The sequence below is a fragment of the Poeciliopsis prolifica genome, unplaced genomic scaffold (assembly GCF_027474105.1).
Source record: "Poeciliopsis prolifica strain line A6 unplaced genomic scaffold, Auburn_PproV2 SCAFFOLD002, whole genome shotgun sequence".
NCBI classification, from domain to species: Eukaryota; Metazoa; Chordata; class Actinopteri; order Cyprinodontiformes; family Poeciliidae; genus Poeciliopsis; species Poeciliopsis prolifica.
Window position 1 is genome coordinate 392,501 of NW_026562377.1, and position 22,248 is coordinate 414,748.

Below are 22,248 nucleotides of genomic sequence, written 5' to 3' on the forward strand. Positions count from 1 at the left end.
AGGCCAGCGAATCAGACATCAAGGAGCAGCCAGAGAACGGTGACACACACACACACCTACACACACAGACACACACACACACCTACACACACACACACACACACACCTACACATACACACACACACCTACACACACACCTACACACACACACACCCACACACCTACACACACACACAGACACACTTGTGAGCCAGTCTGAATTTGATCTCACATATTCCCTAGCAGTTGTGTGTGTGTGTGTGTATGTGTAGGTGTGTGTGTGTGTGTGTAGGTGTGTGTGTGTAGGTGTGTTGGTCCGTGACCGCTGCTCCGTTACATTTTCTCAGACAAACTATAGAGCCGACAGCTGCTAATAGCCCCGCCCACTCCCACTGATAGCCCCGCCCATTGCCACTGATAGCCCCGCCCACTCCCACTGATAGCCCCGCCCACTACCACTCATATCTCTGCCCACTGTGTAGTAATTAATGGGTGGACTGAATTAAAAATGTTATGTATTTAATTTCAGGGTCTAATTAATAAATTACATTTTAATCAAACTATGTATCAACAAAATAAACAAAATTTTTAATCCCAAAGCCTTTTTGCTTCTAAGTTATTGAGTAAAGTTTAGAGCCGAATTTCAGGTTCTCCATCAGATCGCAGCAAAGTGTTTTTCTTTCCATTCATCTTTTCAGAGATTTTAGGATCATTTATGGAGGACGCTGACATTAGCATTAGCTGCTACATGTTTAGCTTTCAGACGCTGCTTTGAACTAGCGTAGCTCCTGATAGGCTAACTGCTTTTAGCAGCAGTAGTTTTGGACATTACGAAGCCTCTTGCATCTCTGTTAGCGGTTAGCTGTGCGTCAGATATACGGGAGTACCAGAAACAAATGCAGAGGTTCCAGCCTTGGACTTTTGTTTGTTAAAAAGAAGAAAATATGATCATTACTGTGCCATAGCCTGATTCACTTGCATCACAAAAGTGATGCAGTTCAGCAGCTTCCACAAGATCAAAGTTTTCAGCCTTTATGTATCTCACAACTTGAAAGTAGCAGATTTAACTCCTTGAGCCATCTGGACATGAGCCCATCCATCCTTGGATTTTCAGAGTTCCTGGAGTATTTGTTTGGCTTTCAGGGTGAAGGACAAAGATATCCTGATGGGTCGTGTGCTGAAGTCACTGCAGAGAGTTGAGCTCTTCTGGTAGCAGTGACTCCTGATGGTCACTGTAAAGCTGAAGGTATCACTGAGTATCCCAGTGGAGTCCAAGTGCAGACTCAACCGTTATTTGTTCTTTATCCAGATCTAGTTCCTTTTATGCTCCAGCTCTGTGATGTTCCGGGACACTTGCCAGGATTTCATGGATGCCATTGACCCATTTTGTTCATGTTGCATGTTTTGGTGGGATCTGTGACAAGCTTCATTGTCTGGTTCACTGTTGCCACTGATCAGAGGCAATCATCCACATAAAAGTTACTTTTAATAGTTTTGATAACTTCATCTGAATAATGCTTCTGGTTGTCAGTAGCAGTTTGATGCAGAGCAAAATTAGCAATGCTTGGGGCTGATACAGCTTTGATCCGGTAAACCTCCAGAGGTTTGTTATTGTTCCCTTCTGGCCAGAAACCCTCAGGAAGTCTCTGTCTTTTCCTCCACATAGAGTTGATCAAATGTCTGCAATAACTGCGACTGGTTCTTGGCGAAACCCTGTTAAATCTGGGGTCCTGATTTAACAGGACCCCAGATTGTTAAATGAGGATCTTGTTCAGAGAGGATGTACCAGACATCACCATCCTCCCTGCAAAGCTGCTCAGATGGAACCTTTTCTGCAAAGCCCTTTTTCAAAATGTCCTCCATGAAGGATGTGTTTTCTTCTGCTTACGATGTATCCTTCTTACATATTTTCATAAGGTGCAGTGTGCGTTCCTTAACCATTTTATAGTTATCAGGCCAAACTTTGTCTTTATTTCTGAAAGGAAGTGGTAGGTGATAGTGTCCATCTTCAATAGATGATGAACCAGAAACAATCTCCAGAAAACATTTATCCTCTCATTTTTCTCGTCATGCATGTTCTCAGAGAAATCCTGGTTATGCTGTCTGATAATCAGATCCTTCAATTTTTCCATGTTTAAACATCTCCAATAGGCTCAGCATATTCTGTTGCACTATCAGCACCAAGTGGTCCACCAAGTGGTGGCTGCGCAAGACAGTGCCCAAACTTTAGACGAGAAGATAAAACAAGCTAATATCATTGCAGTGCCTGCGGCACTGCATTAGCCACAGACGAATCTTAAGACTTTTATTTTGAAATTTTCATTGAACTTCATTTTAAATGGCCAATCTAATCCCATGTGTAATGATTTTTGGGTAAAATCAGACATTTTTGGGTAAAATCAGACATCAGGTCAAAAGAGCACTTAATTGATGGAAAAATTGTCAAGGCTTTTATTTTGAAAAATTTTTAAAGATTAATTTAAAATGTCCACACTAATTCCATGTGTAACAATGGTTGGTCAAAAAGAGTTATAAAAGGCCCAAAACACAAGCAGTTCTAAAGTCCAGCTTTTGCCTCTGAGTTCTGCAATAGTTAGAACTACAGTGATGCAGTTTTGTAGTCCTAATCATCTGGCCCTGCTGTGTTCCATTGCTATGGTAATGGATCCTCTGCAGGCTGTGAGTCAGACAGGGGGAGACATAATTATATCAGTTTGAGGCAGCCATTTTCACTAAAATAGGCATGAGCCAGAAAGGAGTCTTGAGGCTTTTATTTTGAAATTTTCAGTAAGCTTCATTTTAACTGTCCAAAATAATCCAAAGTGTAACAGTGGTTTTGTTTAAAAAGTCACATAATCCCCAAGAGAGCAATTCCATAATATAAAAGAATGTCGGGGCTTTTATTTTGAAATTTTAATTCAACTTAATTTAAAATGACCACACTAATCCTGTGTGTAACAATGGTTGGATAAAATCAGTTATAAAATGCCCAAAACACAAATAGTTCTAAAGGCCAACAGCTTCCTCAGAGCTCTGCCATAATAAAAACTACAGTGATGCGTTTTTGTAGTCCTAACCACTGGCCCTGCTGTGCTCCATTGCTATGGTAATGGATCCTCTGCCAGCTGTGAGTCAGACAGGTGGAGACATAATTCTATCAGTTTGAGGCAGCCATTTTCACTAAAATAGGCATGAGCCAGAAAGGAAGCTTAAGGCTTTTATTTTGAAATTTTCAGTAAGCCTCGTTTAAATGTCCAATCTATTCACATGAGTAACAGTGATTGTGTTAAATCAGTTCTAAAATGCTCCAAACAGCAATTGATATAAAAATTGTAAAGGCTTTTATTTTGAAATTTTTATTAAGCTTACTTTCATTAAGATTAATTAAACTTAATTAACATTAATCCCATGTGTAGCAAAGGTTGGTTAAAATAAGTTATAAAATGCCCAAAACACAAGTAGTTCTACAGGCCAGCTCCTTCCTCAGAGCTCTGCCATAGTAAAAACTACAGTGATGCGTATTTGTAGTTCTAATTTATAATTCTAAAGGCCAGCTCCTTCCTCAGAGCTCTGCCATAGTAAAAACTACAGTGATGCGTTTTTGTAGTTCTAATTTATAATTCTAAAGGCCAGCTCCTTCCTCAGAGCTCTGCCATAGTAAAAACTACAGTGATGCGTTTTTGTAGTTCTAATTTATAATTCTAAAGGCCAGCTCCTTCCTCAGAGCTCTGCCATAGTAAAAACTACAGTGATGCGTTTTTGTAGTTCTAATTTATAATTCTAAAGGCCAGCTCCTTCCTCAGAGCTCTGCCATAGTAAAAACTACAGTGATGCGTATTTGTAGTTCTAATTAGCTGCTCGGCCCTGCTGTGCTTCGTTGCTATGGTAATTAATCCTCTGCAACTGTCATGTGTGTGAGACAGAAAGAATTCTATCTTTGTGAGACACCCAGTCAGTTTTCACTGAAAAAAGTGGTCCGAACAACTCCTTCCCATTCGGAAACCGTGATACGTATCGGAAAACCGTTTGAAGCGTATGAGAGGGCTACCTTTCGTCTCTGATAGTCCCGCAATTCATATCTGTACATCACTCACAGTAATAACAGCGACGAGATAAAAATGGTGTGCGTGGAGGTCTGACATTTTTCAGAAATACATGGAAGTGATCCTGGCTGAGCGAGTCGAAATCCTGTCGCATCACTTTGCTATGAAGCACCTAGACAGAAAACCATAAGCCCTAGGAAAATTGTGAAAACATTTTACCGGAGCAGGCATGCGTATCTATGTCATGACCGAGTTTCATACCGATAGGGCGATATTTGTGGTCATGACGGCGATTTCAAAATGTATTTGGGGTCAGAATCGCAGTGCTTCCCACACTCTAACGAAACGTTGATTACACTCTAGTTTGGGCAGTTTCTAACTGACAAAAATTTTTGATGGTTTTTCGCTTTTTACTTTTTTATTGTAACTCCGAATCCCACCAAAAGTAATAGCTCCAATGCCGGTGCCGAGCCGCACGATTTGATACCACTATTGTGGGTGGGCTCGCAGCGGTACGAGCCGCATTAACGGTCACGGATGAAGAAGTTATAATAACTAGAAAATTCCTGAAGAAATTTAACCGCGGCCTGCCAAAGTGTGCCCGTCGGTTTGGACCCAGCGTTCTGATGCTAAACATTAGCATCCATGCTAAAGAAAGCTGCAATGTCATCAATACAATGTGGAGAGTCACAAGCATGACTTACTGCATTCAGTATACTAAATATGGGTAATAAGAAAGGGAATTAGGTAATATCTCATGCAAGGTAAAAGGCTAATGCTAATGCTCTGCCTTGCTGCGCAAGGCAGAGCCCTAACCTGAGTGGAAAAGATTATTCAGGATAATCTTATTGCACTGCCTGTGGCAGTGCACTGGTGGGGAACACAGAAATGTTAATGTTTGTGCTAATGCTAATGCACTGTCTTGCTTCGCAAGACAGTGCCCTAACTTGAGAGGAAAAGATAATGCAAGCTAATATCTTTGCAGCGCCCGCGGCGCTGCATTAGCCACGGCCGAATCTTAAGGCTTTTATTTTAAAATGTTCAGAATGTTTAATTTTAAATGGTCAATGTAATCCCATGTATAACAGTGATTTGGTTAAATCAGACATATAATGGTCAAAAGAGCACTTATTTAATGTAAAAATTGTCAAGGCTTTTATTTTGAAATTTTTTTAAAGTTAATTTAAAATTTCCACACTAATTCCATGTGTAACAATGGTTGGTTAAAAATAGTTATAAAAGGCCCAAAACACAAGCAGTTCTAAACTCCAGCTTTTTTCTCTGAGTTCTGCCATAGTTAGAACTACAGTGATGCGTTTTTGTAGTCCTAATCAGCTGGCCCCTTTGTGTTTCCGTTGCCATGGTAATGGATCCTCTGCCAGCTGTGAGTCAGAAAGGGGGAGACTTAATTCTATCAGTTTAAGGCAGCCATTTTGCCTAAAATATGCATGAGCCAGAAAGGAATCTTAAGGCTTTTATTTGAAATTTTCAGTAAGCTTCATTTTAACTGTCCAAAATAATCCGAAGAGTAACAGTGGTTTTGTTTTTAAAAAAGTCACATAATCCCCAAGAGAGCAATTCCATAATATAAAAGTATGTCAGGGCTTTTATTTTGAAATTTTAATTCAACTTAATTTAAAATTACCACGCTAATCCTGTGTGTAACAAATGATTGTTACACAACCATTTGAAATCAGTTATAAAAAGTCCAAACACAATATAATTCTAAAGGCCAGCTCATTCCTCCTCAGTAGTAACTGACAGTTCCGCCATGTTGTAGTTCTGACAATCAGCTCTGACCTCTTTTGTAGGCACTGAGTGTTCCGCCATGTTGTAGTTCTAACCTTCAGGAATTGTAGTTCTAAAGAGGAGGTCAACTGTCATGTCAGTGTGACACACAAGGACAGACTTAATTATAAATGCTTGAAGAAGTTAGTTTTTCCGACAGGCCTGAGAGAAATATTCAAGGTTTTATTTTGAAATTTTCATTAAGCTTCATTTTAAATTTTCACACAAATACTGTGTGTAACAATGGTTGCTTAAAATCAGTTATAAAAAGTCCAAACACAATGTAATTCTAAAGGCCAGCTCATTCCTCCTCAGTAGTAACTGACAGTTCCGCCATGTTGTAGTTCTGACAATCAGCTCTAACCTCTGTAGGCACTGAGTGTTCCGCCATGTTGTAGTTCTAACCTTCAGGAATTGTAGTTCTAAAGAGCAGCTCAGTCCTCCTCAGTCGTAACTGACAATTCCACGATGTTGTAGTTTTTATATTCACATATGACCTCTTCTGTAGGCATTGACTGTTCCGCCATGTTGTAGTCCAAACCTGCAGTTATTGTAGTTCTAAGGAGAAGGTCAACTCTCATGTCATTGTGACACACAAGGAGAGACTTAATTCTAAATGCTTGAAGCAGTTAGTTTTTCTGACAGGCCTGAGAGAAATATTCAAGGTTTTATTTCGAAATTTTTATTAAGCTTAATTTAAAATTGCCATACTAATCCTGTGTGTAACAATGGTTGCTTAAAATCAGTTATAAAAAGCCCAAACACAATGTAATTCTAAAGGCCAGCTCATTCCTCCTCAGTAGTAACTGACAGTTCCACCATGTTGTAGTTCTGACAATCAGCTCTGACCTCTTTTGTAGGCACTGAGTGTTCCGCCATGTTGTAGTTCTAACCTTCAGGAATTGTAGTTCTAAAGAGGTCAACAGTCATGTGTGTGAGGCAGAGACAGATTTCTATCTTTGTGAGACAGCTCAGTCAGTTATAATGGAAAAAGCAGCCCGAACAACTCCTTGCCGTTCGGGAACCGTGATACGTATCGGAAAACCGTTTGAAGCATATGAGAGAGCTATTTTTTGTCTCCGATAGTCCTGCAAATCATATCTGTAGCTCATTCATAGTAATTACAGCGATAAGAGAAAAATGGTGTGCGCTGAGGTCTGAAATTTCCCATAAAAGTATTAAAATATATGGTGGAGAGCGTCAGTTAGGCTGGAACTTGATTTGGCTCTAAAGCACCTTGACAGAAAACCGTAAGCCCTAGAAAAAATTTGAAAACATTTTACCGGAGCAGACATACGTATCGATGTCATGTCCGAGTTTCATACCGATAGCACGATATTTGTGGGCGTGGCGGCGATTTCAAAATTTATATGGGGTCAGAAATCCACTTCATTTTTCACTCTAGCAGAGCGGCAGTTGGTGGCAGTTATGCTCTGCGTTTCGGCAGTTGGAAATTTCGCTCGTTTTTCGCTTTTTACGTCGCCGTCGTAACGCCGATTCCCCATAAAAGTAATAGCTCCAATGCCGGGAACGAGCCGCACGTTTTGATACCACTTTTGTGGGTGGGCTCGCAGCGGTGCGAGCCGCATTAACGGTAGCGGAAGAAGAAGTTATAACTAGAAAATTCCTGAAGAAATTTAACCGGGGCCTGCCAAAGTCTGCCCGTCGATTTGGACCCAGTGTTCTGATGCTAAACATTAGCATCCATGCTAAAGAAAGCTGCAATGTCATCAATAGCACGTGGAGATTCACAAGCATGACTTACTGCATTCAGGAAACTAATATGGGTAATAAGTAAGGGAAATAGCTAATGCAAGGTAAAAGGCTAATGCTAATTCTCTGCCTTGCTGCGCAAGACAGAGCCCTAACCTGAGTGGAAAAGATCATGCAGGATAATCTTATTGCACTGCCTACGGCAGTGCACTGGTGGGAAACAGAGAAATGCTAATGTTTGTGCTAATGCTAATGCACTGTCTTGCTGTGCAAGACAGTGCCCTAACTTGAGAGGAAACGATAATGCAAGCTAATATCATTGCAGCGCCTGCGGCGCTGCATTAGCCACGGCCGAATCTTAAGGCTTTTATTTTGAAATGTTCAGAATGTTTCATTTTAAATGGTCAATGTAATCCCATATATGAATTTTTTTTAATGTTAATTTAAAATTTCCACACTAATTCCATGTGTAACAATGGTTGGTTAAAAATAGTTATAAAAGGCCCAAAACACAAGCAGTTCTAAACTCCAGCTTTTTTCTCTGAGTTCTGCCATGTTAGAACTACAGTGATGCGTTTTTGTAGTCCTAATCAGCTGGCCCCTTTGTGTTCTGTTGCCATGGTAATGGATTCTCTGCCAGCTGTGAGTCAGACAGAGGGAGAATAATTCTATCAGTTTGAGGCAGCCATTTTGCCTAAAATATGCATGAGCCAGAAAGGAATCTTAAGGCTTTTATTTTGAAATTTTTATTGAGATTAATTTTAAATGGCCAATCTCATCCCATGTTTAACACTGATTGGGTTAAATCAGTGATATAGTGGTCAAAAGAGCAATTACTTGATGGAAAAATTGTCAAGGTTTTTATTTTGAAATTTACATTAAGCTTAATTTTAATGGTAACACTAATCCCATGTGTAACTATGGAGTTTTGAAATCAGTTCTAAAATTCCCAAAAACCAAGTACTTGTCATGGCCAGCTGATTCCTCCTCAGTAGTAACTGACAGTTCCGCCATGTTGTAGTTCTGACAATCAGCTCAGACCTCTTTTGTAGGCACTGAGTGTTCCGCCATGTTGTAGTTCTAACCTTCCAGAATTGTAGTTCTAAAGAAGAGGTAAACTGTCATGTCAGTGTGACACACAAGGAGAGACTTAATTCTAAATGCTTGAAGAAGTTAGTTTTTCTGACAGGCCTGAGAGAAATATTCAAGGTTTTATTTTGAAATTTTCATTCAGCTTAATTTAAAATTTCCACACACATACTGTGTGTAACATGGTTGCTTAAAATCAGTGATAAAAAGCCCAAACACAATGTAATTCTAAAGGCCAGCTCATTCCTCCTCAGTAGTAACTGACAGTTCCACCATGTTGTAGTTGTTATATTCACCTATGACCTCTTCTGTAGGCACTGATTGTTCTGCCATGTTGTAGTTCTAACCTTCAGGAATTGTAGTTCTAAAGAAGAGTCAACTGTCATGTTAGTGTGACACACAAGGAGAGACTTAATTCTAAATGCTTGAAGAAGTTAGTTTTTCTGACAGGCCTGAGAGAAATATTCAAGGTTTTATTTTGAAATTTTCATTAAGCTTCATTTTAAATGTCCAAAATAATCCAAAGTTTAACAGTGGTTTTGTTAAAAAAGTCACATAATGCCCAAGAGAGCAATTACGTGATATAAAAGAATCTCAGGGCTTTTATTTTGAAATTTTCATTAAGCTTAATTTAAAATTGCCACACTAATCCTGTGTGTAACAATGGTTGGTCAAAATCAGTGATAAAAAGCCCAAACACAATGTAATTCTAAAGGCCAGCTCATTCCTCCTCAGCAGTAACTGACAGTTCCGCCATGTTGTAGTTCTGACAATCAGCTCTGACCTCTTTTGTAGGCACTGAGTGTTCCGCCATGTTGTAGTTCTAACCTTCAGGAATTGTAGTTCTAAAGAGGTCAACTGTCATGTGTGTGAGGCAGAGACAGATTTCTATCTTTGTGAGACAGCTCAGTCAGTTATAATGGAAAAAGCAGCCCGAACAACTCCTTGCCGTTCGGAAACCGTGATACGTATCGGAAAACCGTTTGAAGCATATGAGAGAGCTATTTTTTGTCTCCGATAGTCCTGCAAATCATATCTGTAGCTCATTCACAGTAATTACAGCGATGAGATAAAAATGGTGTGTGCTGAGGTCTGAAATTTTCCGTGAAAGTATGAAAATATATGGTGGAGAGCGTCAGTTAGGCTGGAACTTGATTTTGCTCTAAAGCACCTTGACAGAAAACCGTAAGCCCTAGAAAAATTTCGAAAACATTTTACCGGAGCAGACATTCGTATCGATGTCATGTCCGAGTTTCATACCGGTAGCACGATATTTGTGGGCGTGGCGGCGATTTCAAAATTTATTTGGGGTCAGAAATCCACTTCATTTTTCACTCTAGCAGAGCGGCAGTTGGTGGCAGTTATGCTCTGCGTTTCGGCAGTTGGAAATTTTGCTCGTTTTTCGCTTTTTACGTCGCCGTCGTAACGCCGATTCCCCATAAAAGTAGCTCCAATGCCGGGAACGAGCCGCACGTTTTGATACCACTTTTGTGGGTGGGCTCGCAGCGGTGCGAGCCGCATTCCGGTCTACGGAAGAATAAGTTATAAGAACTAGAAAATTCCTGAAGAAATTTAACCGGGGCCTGCCAAAGTGTGCCCGTCGGTTTGGACCCAGCGTTCTGATGCTAAACATTAGCATCCATGCTAAAGAAAGCTGCAATGTCATCAATAGCATATGGAGCTTCACAAGCATGACTTACTGCATTCAGGACACTAAATATGGGTAATAAGTAAGGGAAATAGCTAATGCAAGGTAAAAGGCTAATGCTCTGCCTTGCTGTGCAAGGCAGAGCCCTAACCTGAGTGGAAAAGATCATGCAGGATAATCTTATTGCACTGCCTACGGCAATGCACTGGTGGGGAACACAGAAATGCTAATGTTTGTGCTAATGCTAATGCACTGTCTTGCGCAGCAAGACAGTGCCCTAACTTGAGAGGAAAAGATAATGCAAGCTAATATCATTGCAGCGCCTGCGGCGCTGCATTAGCCACGGCCGAATCTTAAGGCTTTTATTTTGAAATGTTCAGAATGTTTCATTTTAAATGGTCAATGTAATCCCATGTATAACAGTGATTTGGTTAAATCAGACATATAATGGTCAAAAGAGCACTTATTTAATCTAAAAATTCTCAAGGCTTTTATTTTGAAATTTTTTTAAAGCTTAATTTAAAATTTCCACACTAATTCCATGTGTAACAATGGTTGGTTATAAATAGTTATAAAAGGCCCAAAACACAAGCAGCTCTAAAGTCCAGCTTTTTTCTCTGAGTTTTGCCATAGTTAGAACTACAGTGATGCGTTTTTGTAGTCCTAATCAGCTGGCCCCTTTGTGTTCCGTTGCCATGGTAATGGATCCTCTGCCAGCTGTGAGTCAGACAGGGGGAGACTTAATTCTATCAGTTTGAGGCAGCCATTTTGCCTAAAATAGGCATGAGCCAGAAAGGAATCTTAAGGCTTTTATTTTGAAATTTTCATTGAGATTAATTTTAAATGGCCAATCTCATCCATGTTTAACACTGATTGGGTTAAATCAGTTATATAGTGGTCAAAAGAGCAATACTTGATGGAAAATTGTCAAATTTTGAAATTTACATTAGCTTAATTTAATGTAATAAACTAATCCCATGTGTAACTATGGAGTTTTGAAATCAGTTCTAAAATTCCCAAAAACCAAGTACTTGTCATGGCCAGCTGATTACTAATCAGCAGTAACTGACAGTTCCACCATGTTGTAGTTCTGACAATCAGCTCTAACCTCTTTTGTAGGCACTGAGTGTTCCGCCATGTTGTAGTTCTGACAATCAGCTCTGACCTCTTTTGTAGGCACTGAGTGTTCCGCCATGTTGTAGTTCTAAAGAGCAGCTCAGTCCTCCTCAGTAGTAACTGACAGTTCCACCATGTTGTAGTTTTTATATTCACCTATGACCTCTTCTGTAGGCACTGAGTGTTCCGCCATGTTGTATTTCTAACGTTCAGGAATTGTAGTTCTAAAGAAGAGGTCAACTGTCATGTCAGTGTGACACACAAAGAGAGACTTAATTCAAAATGCTTGAAGAAGTTAGTTTTTCTGACAGGCCTGAGAAATATTCAAGGTTTTATTTCGAAATTTTCATTAAGCTTAATTTAAAATTGCCACACAAATACTGTGTGTAACAATGGTTGCTTAAAATCAGTTATAAAAAGCCCAAACACAATGTAATTCTAAAGGCCAGCTCATTCCTCCTCAGTAGTAACTGACAGTTCCACCATGTTGTAGTTGTTATATTCACCTATGACCTCTTCTGTAGGCACTCAGTTCCGCCATGTTGTAGTTCTAACCTTCAGAAATTGTAGTTCTAAAGAAGAGGTCAACTGTCATGTCAGTGTGACACACAAGGAGAGACTTAATTCTAAATGCTTGAAGAAGTTAGTTTTTCTGACAGGCCTGAGAGAAATATTCAAGGTTTTATTTTGAAATTTTCATTCAGATTAATTTTAAATGTCCAAAATAATCCAAAGTTTAACAGTAGTTTGTTAAAAAAGTCACATAATGCCCAAGAGAGCAATTACGTGATATAAAAGAATCTCAGGGCTTTTATTTTGAAATTTTCATTAAGCTTAATTTAAAATTGCCACACTAATCCTGTGTGTAACAATGGTTGGTTAAAATCAGTGATAAAAATCCCAAACACAATGTAATTCTAAAGGCCAGCTCATTCCTCCTCAGCAGTAACTGACAGTTCCACCATGTTGTAGTTCTGACAATCAGCTCTGACTCTTTTGTAGGCACTGAGTGTTCCGCCATGTTGTAGTTCTAACCTTCAGGAATTGTAGTTCTAAAGAGGTCAACTGTCATGTGTGTGAGGCAGAGACAGATTTCTATCTTTGTGAGACAGCTCAGTCAGTTATAATGGAAAAAGCAGCCCGAACAACTCCTTGCCGTTCGGGAATCGTGATACGTATCGGAAAACCGTTTGAAGCATATGAGAGAGCTATTTTTTGTCTCCGATAGTCCTGCAAATCAAATCTGTAGCTCATTCATAGTAATTACAGCGATGATAAAAAAATGTTGTGTGTTGAGGTCTGAAATTTTCCAGAAAAGTATGAAAATATATGGTGGAGAGCGTCAGTTAGGCTGGAACTTGATTTTGCTCTAAAGCACCTTGACAGAAAACCGTAAGCCCTAGAAAAATTTTGAAAAACATTTTACCGGAGCAAACATTCGTATCTATGTCATGACCGAGTTTGATACCGATAGCATGATATTTGTGGGCGTGGCGGCGATTTCAAAATTTATTTGGGGTCAGAATCGCACTTCATTTTTCACTCTAGCGGAGCGGCAGTTGGTGGCAGTTATGCTCTGCGTTTCGGCAGTTGGAAATTTCGCTCGTTTTTCGCTTTTTACGTCGCCGTCGTAACGCCGATTCCCCATAAAAGTAATAGCTCCAATGCCGGCGCCGAGCCGCACGTTTTGATACCACATTTGTGGGTGGACTCGCAGCGGTGCGAGCCGCATTCCGGTCTACGGAAGAAGAAATTATAACTAGAAAATTCCTGAAGAAATTTAACCGGGGCCTGCCAAAGTGTGCCCGTCGATTTTGACCCAGCGTTCTGATGCTAAACATTAGCATCCATGCTAAAGAAAGCTGCAATGTCATCAATACAATGTGCAGAGTCACAAGCATGTATAGTAAATATGGGTAATAAGTAAGGGAATAGCTAATACCTCATGCAAGGTAAAAGGCTAATGCTAATGATCTGCCTTGCTGCGCAAGGCAGAGCCCTAACCTGAGTGGAAAGGATCATGCAGGATAATCTTATTGCACTGCCTACGGCAGTGCACTGGTGGGAAACAGAGAAATGCTAATGTTTGAGCTAATGCTAATGCACTGTCTTGCTGCGCAAGACAGTGCCCTAACTTGAGAGGAAAAGATAATGCAAGCTAATATCATTGCAGCGCCTCCGGCGCTGCATTAGCCACGGCCGAATCTTAAGGCTTTTATTTTGAAATGTTCAGAATGTTTAATTTTAAATGGTCAATGTAATCCCATGTAACAGTGATTTGGTTAAATCAGACATATAATGGTCTAAAGAGCACTTATTTAATCTAAAAATTCTCAAGGCTTTTATTTTGAAATTTTTTTAAAGCTTAATTTAAAATTTCCACACTAATTCCATGTGTAACAATGGTTGGTTAAAAAATAGTTATAAAAGGCCCAAAACACAAGCAGTTCTAAAGTCCAGCGTTTTTCTCTGAGTTCTGCCATAGTTAGAACTACAGTGATGCGCTTTTGTAGTCCTAATCAGCTGGCCCCTTTGTGTTCCGTTGCCATGGTAATGGATCCTCTGCCAGCTGTGAGTCAGACAGGGGAGACGTAATTCTATCAGTTTGAGGCAGCCATTTTGCCTAAAATAGGCATGAGCCAGAAAGGAATCTTAAGGCTTTTATTTTGAAATTTTCATTGAGATTAATTTTAAATGGCCAATCTCATCCCATGTTTAACACTGATTGGGTTAAATCAGTTATATAGTGGTCAAAAGAGCAATTACTTGATGGAAAAATTGTCAAGGCTTTTATTTTGAAATTTACATTAAGCTTAATTTTAATGGTAACACTATTCCCATGTGTAACTATGGAGTTTTGAAATCAGTTCTAAAATTCCCAAAAACCAAGTACTTGTCATGGCCAGCTCATTCCTCCTTAGTAGTAACTGACAGTTCCACCATGTTGTAGTTTTTATATTCACCTATGACCTCTTCTGTAGGCACTGAGTGTTCCGCCATGTTGTAGTTCTGACCTTCAGGAATTGTAGTTCTAAAGAGCAGCTCAGTCCTCCTAAGTAGTAACTGACAGTTCCGCCATGTTGTAGTTCTGACAATCAGCTCTGACTCTTCTGTAGGCACTGAGTGTTCCGCCATGTTGTAGTTCTAACGTTCAGGAATTGTAGTTCTAAAGAGCAGCTCAGTCCTCCTCAGCAGTAACTGACAGTTCCGCCATGTTGTAGTTCTGACAATCAGCTCTGACTCTTCTGTAGGCACTGAGTGTTCCGCCATGTTGTAGTTCTAACCTTCAGGAATTGTAGTTCTAAAGAAGAGGTCAACTGTCATGTCAGTGTGACACACAAGGAGAGACTTCATTCTAAATGCTTGAAGAAGTTAGTTTTTCTGACAGGCCTGAGAGAAATATTCAAGGTTTTATTTTGAAATTTTCATTCAGCTTAATTTAAAATTGCCACACTAATCCTGTGTATAACAATGGTTGGTTAAAATCAGTTATAAAAAGCCCAAACACAATGTAATCTAAAGTCCAGCTCATTCCTCCTCAGTAGTAACTGACAGTTCCACCATGTTGTAGTTGTTATATTCACCTATGACCTCTTCTGTAGGCACTGAGTGTTCCGCCATGTTGTAGTTCTAACCTTCAGGAATTGTAGTTCTAAAGAGGAGGTCAACTGTCATGTCAGTGTGACACACAAGGGGACACTTAATTATAAATGCTTGAAGAAGTTAGTTTTTCTGACAGGCCTGAGAGAAATATTCAAGGTTTTATTTTGAAATTTTCATTCAGCTTAATTTTAAATGTCCAAAATAATTCAAAGTTTAACAGTGGTTTTGTTAAAAAGTCACATAATGCCCAAGAGAGCAATTACGTGATATAAAAGAATCTCAGGGCTTTTATTTTGAAATTTTCATTAAGCTTAATTTAAAATTGCCACACTAATCCTGTGTGTAACAATGGTTGCTTAAAATCAGTTATAAAAAGCCCAAACACAATGTAATTCTAAAGGCCAGCTCATTCCTCCTCAGTAGTAACTGACAGTTCCGCCATGTTGTCGTTCTGACAATCAGCTCTGACCTCTTTTGTAGGCACTGAGTGTTCCGCCATGTTGTAGTTCTAACCTTCTGGAATTGTAGTTCTAAAGAGGTCAAACTGTCATGTCAGTGTGACACACAAGGAGAGACTTCATTCTAAATGCTTGAAGAAGTTAGTTTTTCTGACAGGCCTGAGAGAAATATTCAAGGTTTTATTTTGAAATTTTCATTCAGCTTAATTTAAAATTGCCACACTAATCCTGTGTATAACAATGGTTGGTTAAAATCAGTTATAAAAAGCCCAAACACAATGTAATTCTAAAGTCCAGCTCATTCCTCCTCAGTAGTAACTGACAGTTCCACCATGTTGTAGTTTTTATATTCACCTATGACCTCTTCTGTAGGCACTGAGTGTTCCGCCATGTTGTAGTTCTAACCTTCAGGAATTGTAGTTCTAAAGAGGTCAACTGTCATGTCAGTGTGACACACAAGGGGACACTTAATTATAAATGCTTGAAGAAGTTAGTTTTTCTGACAGGCCTGAGAGAAATATTCAAGGTTTTATTTTGAAATTTTCATTCAGCTTAATTTTAAATGTCCAAAATAATTCAAAGTTTAACAGTGGTTTTGTTAAAAAAGTCACATAATGCCCAAGAGAGCAATTACGTGATATAAAAGAATCTCAGGGCTTTTATTTTGAAATTTTCATTAAGCTTAATTTAAAATTGCCACACTAATCCTGTGTGTAACAATGGTTGCTTAAAATCAGTTATAAAAAGCCCAAACACAATGTAATTCTAAAGGCCTCATTCCTCCTCAGTAGTAACTGACAGTTCCACCATGTTGTAGTTCTGACAATCAGCTCTAACCTCTTTTGTAGGCACTGAGTGTTCCGCCATGTTGTAGTTCTAACCTTCAGGAATTGTAGTTCTAAAGAGGTCAACTGTCATGTGTGTGAGGCAGAGACAGATTTCTATCTTTGTGAGACAGCTCAGTCAGTTATAATGGAAAAAGCAGCCCGAACAACTCCTTGCCGTTCGGAAACCGTGATATGTATCGGAAAACCGTTTGAAGCGTATGAGAGAGCTATTTTTTGTCTCTGATAGTCCTGCAAATCAAATCTGTAGCTCATTCACAGTAATTACAGTGATGAGAGAAAAATGTTGTGTGCTGTGGTCTGAAATTTTCCATAAAAGTATTAAAATACATGGTGGAGAGCGTCAGTTAGGCTGGAACTTGATTTTGCTCTAAAGTACCTTGACAGAAAACCGTAAGCCCAAGAAAAATTTTGAAAACATTTTACCGGAGCAGACATTCGTATCTATGTCATGACCGAGTTTGAGACCGATTGCACGATATTTGTGGGCGTGACGGCGATTTCAAAATTTATTTGGGGTCAGAAATCCACTTCATTTTTCACTCTAGCGGAGCGGCAGTTGGTGGCAGTTATGCTCTGCATTTCGGCAGTTGGAAATTTCGCTCGTTTTTCGCTTTTTACGTCGCCGTCGTAACGCCGATTCCCCATAAAAGTAATAGCTCCAATGCCGGGAACGAGCCGCACGTTTTGATACCACTTTGTGGGTGAGCTCGCAGCGGTGCGAGCCGCATTCCGGTCTACGGAAGAAAAATAAAGATCTATAACTAGAAAATTCCTGAAGAAATTTAACCGGGGCCTGCCAAAGTGTGCCCGTCGATTTTGACCCAGCGTTCTGATGCTAAACATTAGCATCCATGCTAAGCTTTGCTAAAAATGACAAAGTATCGTGTGGAGAATCACAAGAATGTTCACTAACATGAACTTGCACCATTCAGTATATTAAATTAAGTGTATAAGCTAAAATTAGCAAAAATGCTAATGTTAGAATGAATACTGTCAGTAGCATGTGGACAATCACGAGCATGTTCTCTGTAATTTACTTACTCCATTCACCATACCAAACATCGCTAATAAGTCAGAAATAGCTAATACCTCATTTAAGGTAAAAGGCTAATGCTAATGCTCTGCCTTGCTGCGCAAGGCAGAGCCCTAACCTGACTAAAAAAGATCAAGCAAGCTAATATCATTGCAGCGCCTGTGGCGCTGCATTAGCCACAAACGAATCTTAAGGCTTTTATTTTGAAATTTTCATTGAGATTAATTTTAAATGGCCAATCTCATCCCATGTTTAACACTGATTGGGTTAAATCAGTTATATAGTGGTCAAAAGAGCAATTACTTGATGGAAAAATTGTCAAGGCTTTTATTTTGAAATTTACATTAAGCTTAATTTAAATGGTAACACTAATCCCATGTGTAACTATGGAGTTTTGAAATCAGTTCTAAAATTCCCAAAAACCAAGTACTTGTCATGGCCAGCTGATTACTCATCAGTAGTAACTGACAGTTCTGCCATGTTGTAGTTTTTATATTCACCTATGACCTCTTCTGTAGGCACTGAGTGTTCCGCCATGTTGTAGTTCTAACCTGCAGTCATTGTAGTTCTAAAGAGCAGCTCATTCCTCCTCAGTAGTAACTGACAGTTCCACCATGTTGTAGTTTTTATATTCACCTATGACCTCTTCTGTAGGCACTGAGTGTTCTGCCATGTTGTAGTTCTAACCTTCAGGAATTGTAGTTCTAAAGAGGAGGTCAACTGTCATGTCAGTGTGACACACAAGGAGAGGCTTAATTCTAAGTGCTTGAAGAAGTTAGTTTTTCTGACAGGCCTGAGAGAAATATTCAAGGTTTTATTTCGAAATTTGTATTAAGCTTAATTTAAAATTGCTACACTAATCCTGTGTGTAACAGTGGTTGCTTAAAATCAGTTATAAAAAGCCCAAACACAATGTAATTCTAAAGGCCAGCTCATTCCTCCTCAGTAATAAACTGACAGTTCCGCCATGTTGTAGTTCTGACAATCAGCTCTGACCTCTTTTGTAGGCACTGAGTGTTCCGCCATGTTGTAGTTCTAACCTTCAGGAATTGTAGTTCTAAAGAGGTCAACTGTCATGTGTGTGAGGCAGAGACAGATTTCTATCTTTGTGAGACAGCTCAGTCAGTTATAATGGAAAAAGCAGCCCGAACAACTCCTTGCCGTTCGGGAACCGTGATACGTATCGGAAAACCGTTTGAAGCATATGAGAGAGCTATTTTTTGTCTCCAATAGTCCTGCAAATCAAATCTGTAGCTCATTCATAGTAATTACAGTGACGAGAGAAAAATGGTGTGCGCTGAGGTCTGAAATTTTCCAGAAAAGTATTAAAATACATGGTGGAGAGCGTCAGTTAGGCTGGAACTTGATTTTGCTCTAAAGCACCTTGACAGAAAACCGTAAGCCTTAGAAAAATTTTGAAAACATTTTACCGGAGCAAACATTCGTATCTATGTCATGACCGAGTTTGATACCGATAGCACGATATTTGTGGGCGTGGCGGCGATTTCAAAATTTATTTGGGGTCAGAAATCCACTTCATTTTTCACTCTAGCGGAGCGGCAGTTGGTGGCAGTTATGCTCTGCGTTTCGGCAGTTGGAAATTTCGCTCGTTTTTCGCTTTTTACGTCGCCGTCGTAACGCCGATTCCCCATAAAAGTAATAGCTCCAATGCCGGGAACGAGCCGCACGTTTTGATACCACTTTTGTGGGTGGGCTCGCAGCGGTGCGACCCGCATTAACGGTAGCGGAAGAAGAAGTTATAACTAGAAAATTCCTGAAGAAATTTAACCGGGGCCTGCCAAAGTGTGCCAGTCGATTTGGACCCAGCGTTCTGATGCTAAACATTAGCATCCATGCTAAAGAAAGCTGCAATGTCATCAATACAATGTGGAGAGTCACAAGCATGTATAGTAAATATGGGTAATAAGTAAGGGAAATAGCTAATACCTCATGCAAGGTAAAAGGCTAATGCTAATGCTCTGCCTTGCTGCGCAAGGCAGAGCCCTAACCTGAGTGGAAAGGATCATGCAGGATAATCTTATTGCACTGCCTACGGCAGTGCACTGGTGGGAAACAGAGAACTGCTAATGTTTGTGCTAATGCTAATGCACTGTCTTGCTGCGCAAGACAGTGCCCTGACTTGAGAGGAAAAGATAATGCAAGCTAATATCATTGCAGCGCCTGCGGCGCTGCATTAGCCACGGCCGAATCTTAAGGCTTTTATTTTGAAATGTTCAGAATGTTTCATTTTAAATGGTCAATGTAATCCCATGTATAACAGTGATTTGGTTAAATCAGACATATAATGGTCAAAAGAGCACTTATTTAATCGAAAAATTCTCAAGGCTTTTATTTTGAAATTTTTTTAAAGCTTAATTTAAAATTTCCACACTAATTCCATGTGTAACAATGGTTGGTTAAAAATAGTTATAAAAGGCCCAAAACACAAGCAGTTCTAAAGTCCAGCTTTTTCTCTGAGTTCTGCCATAGTTAGAACTACAGTGATGCGTTTTTGTAGTCCTAATCAGCTGTCCCCTTTGTGTTCCGTTGCCATGGTAATGGATCCTCTGCCAGCTGTGAGTCAGACAGGGGGAGACTTAATTCTATCAGTTTGTGGCAGCCATTTTCCCTAAAATAGGCATGAGCCAGAAAGGAATCTTAAGGCTTTTATTTTGAAATTTTCATTGAGATTTAAAGCTTAATTTAAAATTTCCACACTAATTCCATGTGTAACAATGGTTGGTTAAAAATAGTTATAAAAGGCCCAAAACACAAGCAGTTCTAAAGTCCAGCTTTTTTCTCTGAGTTCTGCCATAGTTAGAACTACAGTGATGCGCTTTTGTAGTCCTAATCAGCTGTCCCCTTTGTGTTCCGTTGCCATGGTAATGGATCCTCTGCCAGCTGTGAGTCAGACAGGGGGAGACTTAATTCTATCAGTTTGAGGCAGCCATTTTGCATAAAATAGGCATGAGCCAGAAAGGAATCTTAAGGCTTTTATTTTGAAATTTTCATTAAGATTAATTTTAATGGTAACACTAATCCCATGTGTAACTATGGAGTTTTGAAATCAGTTCTAAAATTCCCAAAAACCAAGTACTTGTCATGGCCAGCTCATTCCTCCTCAGTAGTAACTGACAGTTCTGCCATGTTGTAGTTTTTATATTCACCTATGACCTCTTCTGTAGGCACTGAGTGTCCGCCATGTTGTAGTTCTAACGTTCAGGAATTGTAGTTCTAAAGAGCAGCTGATTCCTCCTCAGTAGTAACTGACAGTTCTGCCATGTTGTAGTTTTTATATTCTCCTATGACCTCTTCTGTAGGCACTGAGTGTTCCGCCATGTTGTAGTTCTACCCTTCAGGAATTGTAGTTCTAAAGAGGAGGTCAACTGTCATGTCAGTGTGACACACAAGGAGAGACTTAATTCTAAATGCTTGAAGAAGTTAGTTTTTCTGACAGGCCTGAGAGAAATATTCAAGGTTTTATTTTGAAATTTTCATTCAGCTTAATTTAAAATTTCCACACAAATACTGTGTGTAACAGTGGTTGCTTAAAATCAGTGATAAAAAGCCCAAACACAATGTAATTCTAAAGGCCAGCTCATTCCTCCTCAGCAGTAACTGACAGTTCCGCCATGTTGTAGTTCTGACAATCAGCTCTGACCTCTTTTGTAGGCACTGAGTGTTCCGCCATGTTGTAGTTCTAACCTGCAGTCATTGTAGTTCTAAAGAGGTCAACTGTCATGTGTGTGAGGCAGAGACAGATTTCTATCTTTGTGAGACAGCTCAGTCAGTTATAATGGAAAAAGCAGCCCGAACAACTCCTTGCCGTTTGGGAACCGTGATACGTATCGGAAAACCGTTTGAAGCATATGAGAGAGCTTTTTTTTGTCTCCGATAGTCCTGCAAATCATATCTGTAGCTCATTCATAGTAATTACAGCGATGAGAGAAAAATGGTGTGCGCTGAGGTCTGAAATTTTCCTGAAAAGTATGAAAATATATGGTGGAGAGCGTCAGTTAGGCTGGAACTTGATTTTGCTCTAAAGCACCTTGACAGAAAACCGTAAGCCCTAGAAAAATTTTGAAAACATTTTACCGGAGCAAATATTCGTATCTATGTTATGACCGAGTTTGATACCGATAGCACGATATTTGTGGGCGTGGCGGCGATTTCAAAATTTATTGGGGTCAGAAATCCACTTCATTTTTCACTCTAGCGGAGCGGCAGTTGGTGGCAGTTATGCTCTGCGTTTCGGCAGTTGGAAATTTTGCTCGTTTTTCGCTTTTTACGTCGCCGTCGTAACGCCGATTCCCATAAAAGTAATAGCTCCAATGCCGGGAACGAGCCGCACGTTTTGATACCACTTTTGTGGGTGGGCTCGCAGCGGTGCGAGCCGCATTCCGGCTGACGGAAGAAAAATAAAGAATAATAATAAAGAGGCATTCTATTGGGTGAAGATTAATAGGTGCCTGCCATGCAATGCATGGAGGCAGTGACTGACTTGCTTCGCAAGTCAGTCACTGCTCTCCTTATGCATTGCTATGGGCAGGCCCCAATAATAATAAAGAGGCATTCTATTGGGTGTAGATTAATAGGTGCCTGCCATGCAATGCATGGAGGCAGTGACTGACTTGCTTCGCAAGTCAGTCACTGCTCTCCTTATGCATTGCTATGGGCAGGCCCCAATAAAGAGATATTCTATTGGGTGTAGAATAATAGGTGCCTGCCATGCAATGCATGGAGGCAGTTACTGACTTGCTTCGCAAGTCAGTAACTGCTCTCCTTATGCATTGCTATGGGCAGGCCCCAACTAGAAAATTCCTGAAGAAATTTAACCGGGGCCTGCCAAAGTGTGCCCGTCGATTTTGACCCAGCGTTCTGATGCTAAACATTAGCATACATGCTAAAGAAAGCTGCAATGTCATCAAT

General features: G+C 39.9%; 1 protein-coding gene across 2 annotated transcripts in view; it reads left to right on the forward strand.

Moving 5' to 3' along the window:
• The window catches only part of nfia (nuclear factor I/A), a 95,869-nt gene that overhangs the window by 16,967 nt on the left and 56,654 nt on the right, over positions 1–22,248 (forward strand). For both annotated transcript variants that reach the window (XM_055047602.1, XM_055047591.1), the window contains one exon: positions 1–39. This exon is cut by the window's left edge and continues 27 nt beyond it. In XM_055047602.1, the coding sequence (XP_054903577.1) occupies positions 1–39 (39 nt within the window). The remainder of the gene's footprint in view (positions 40–22,248) is intronic.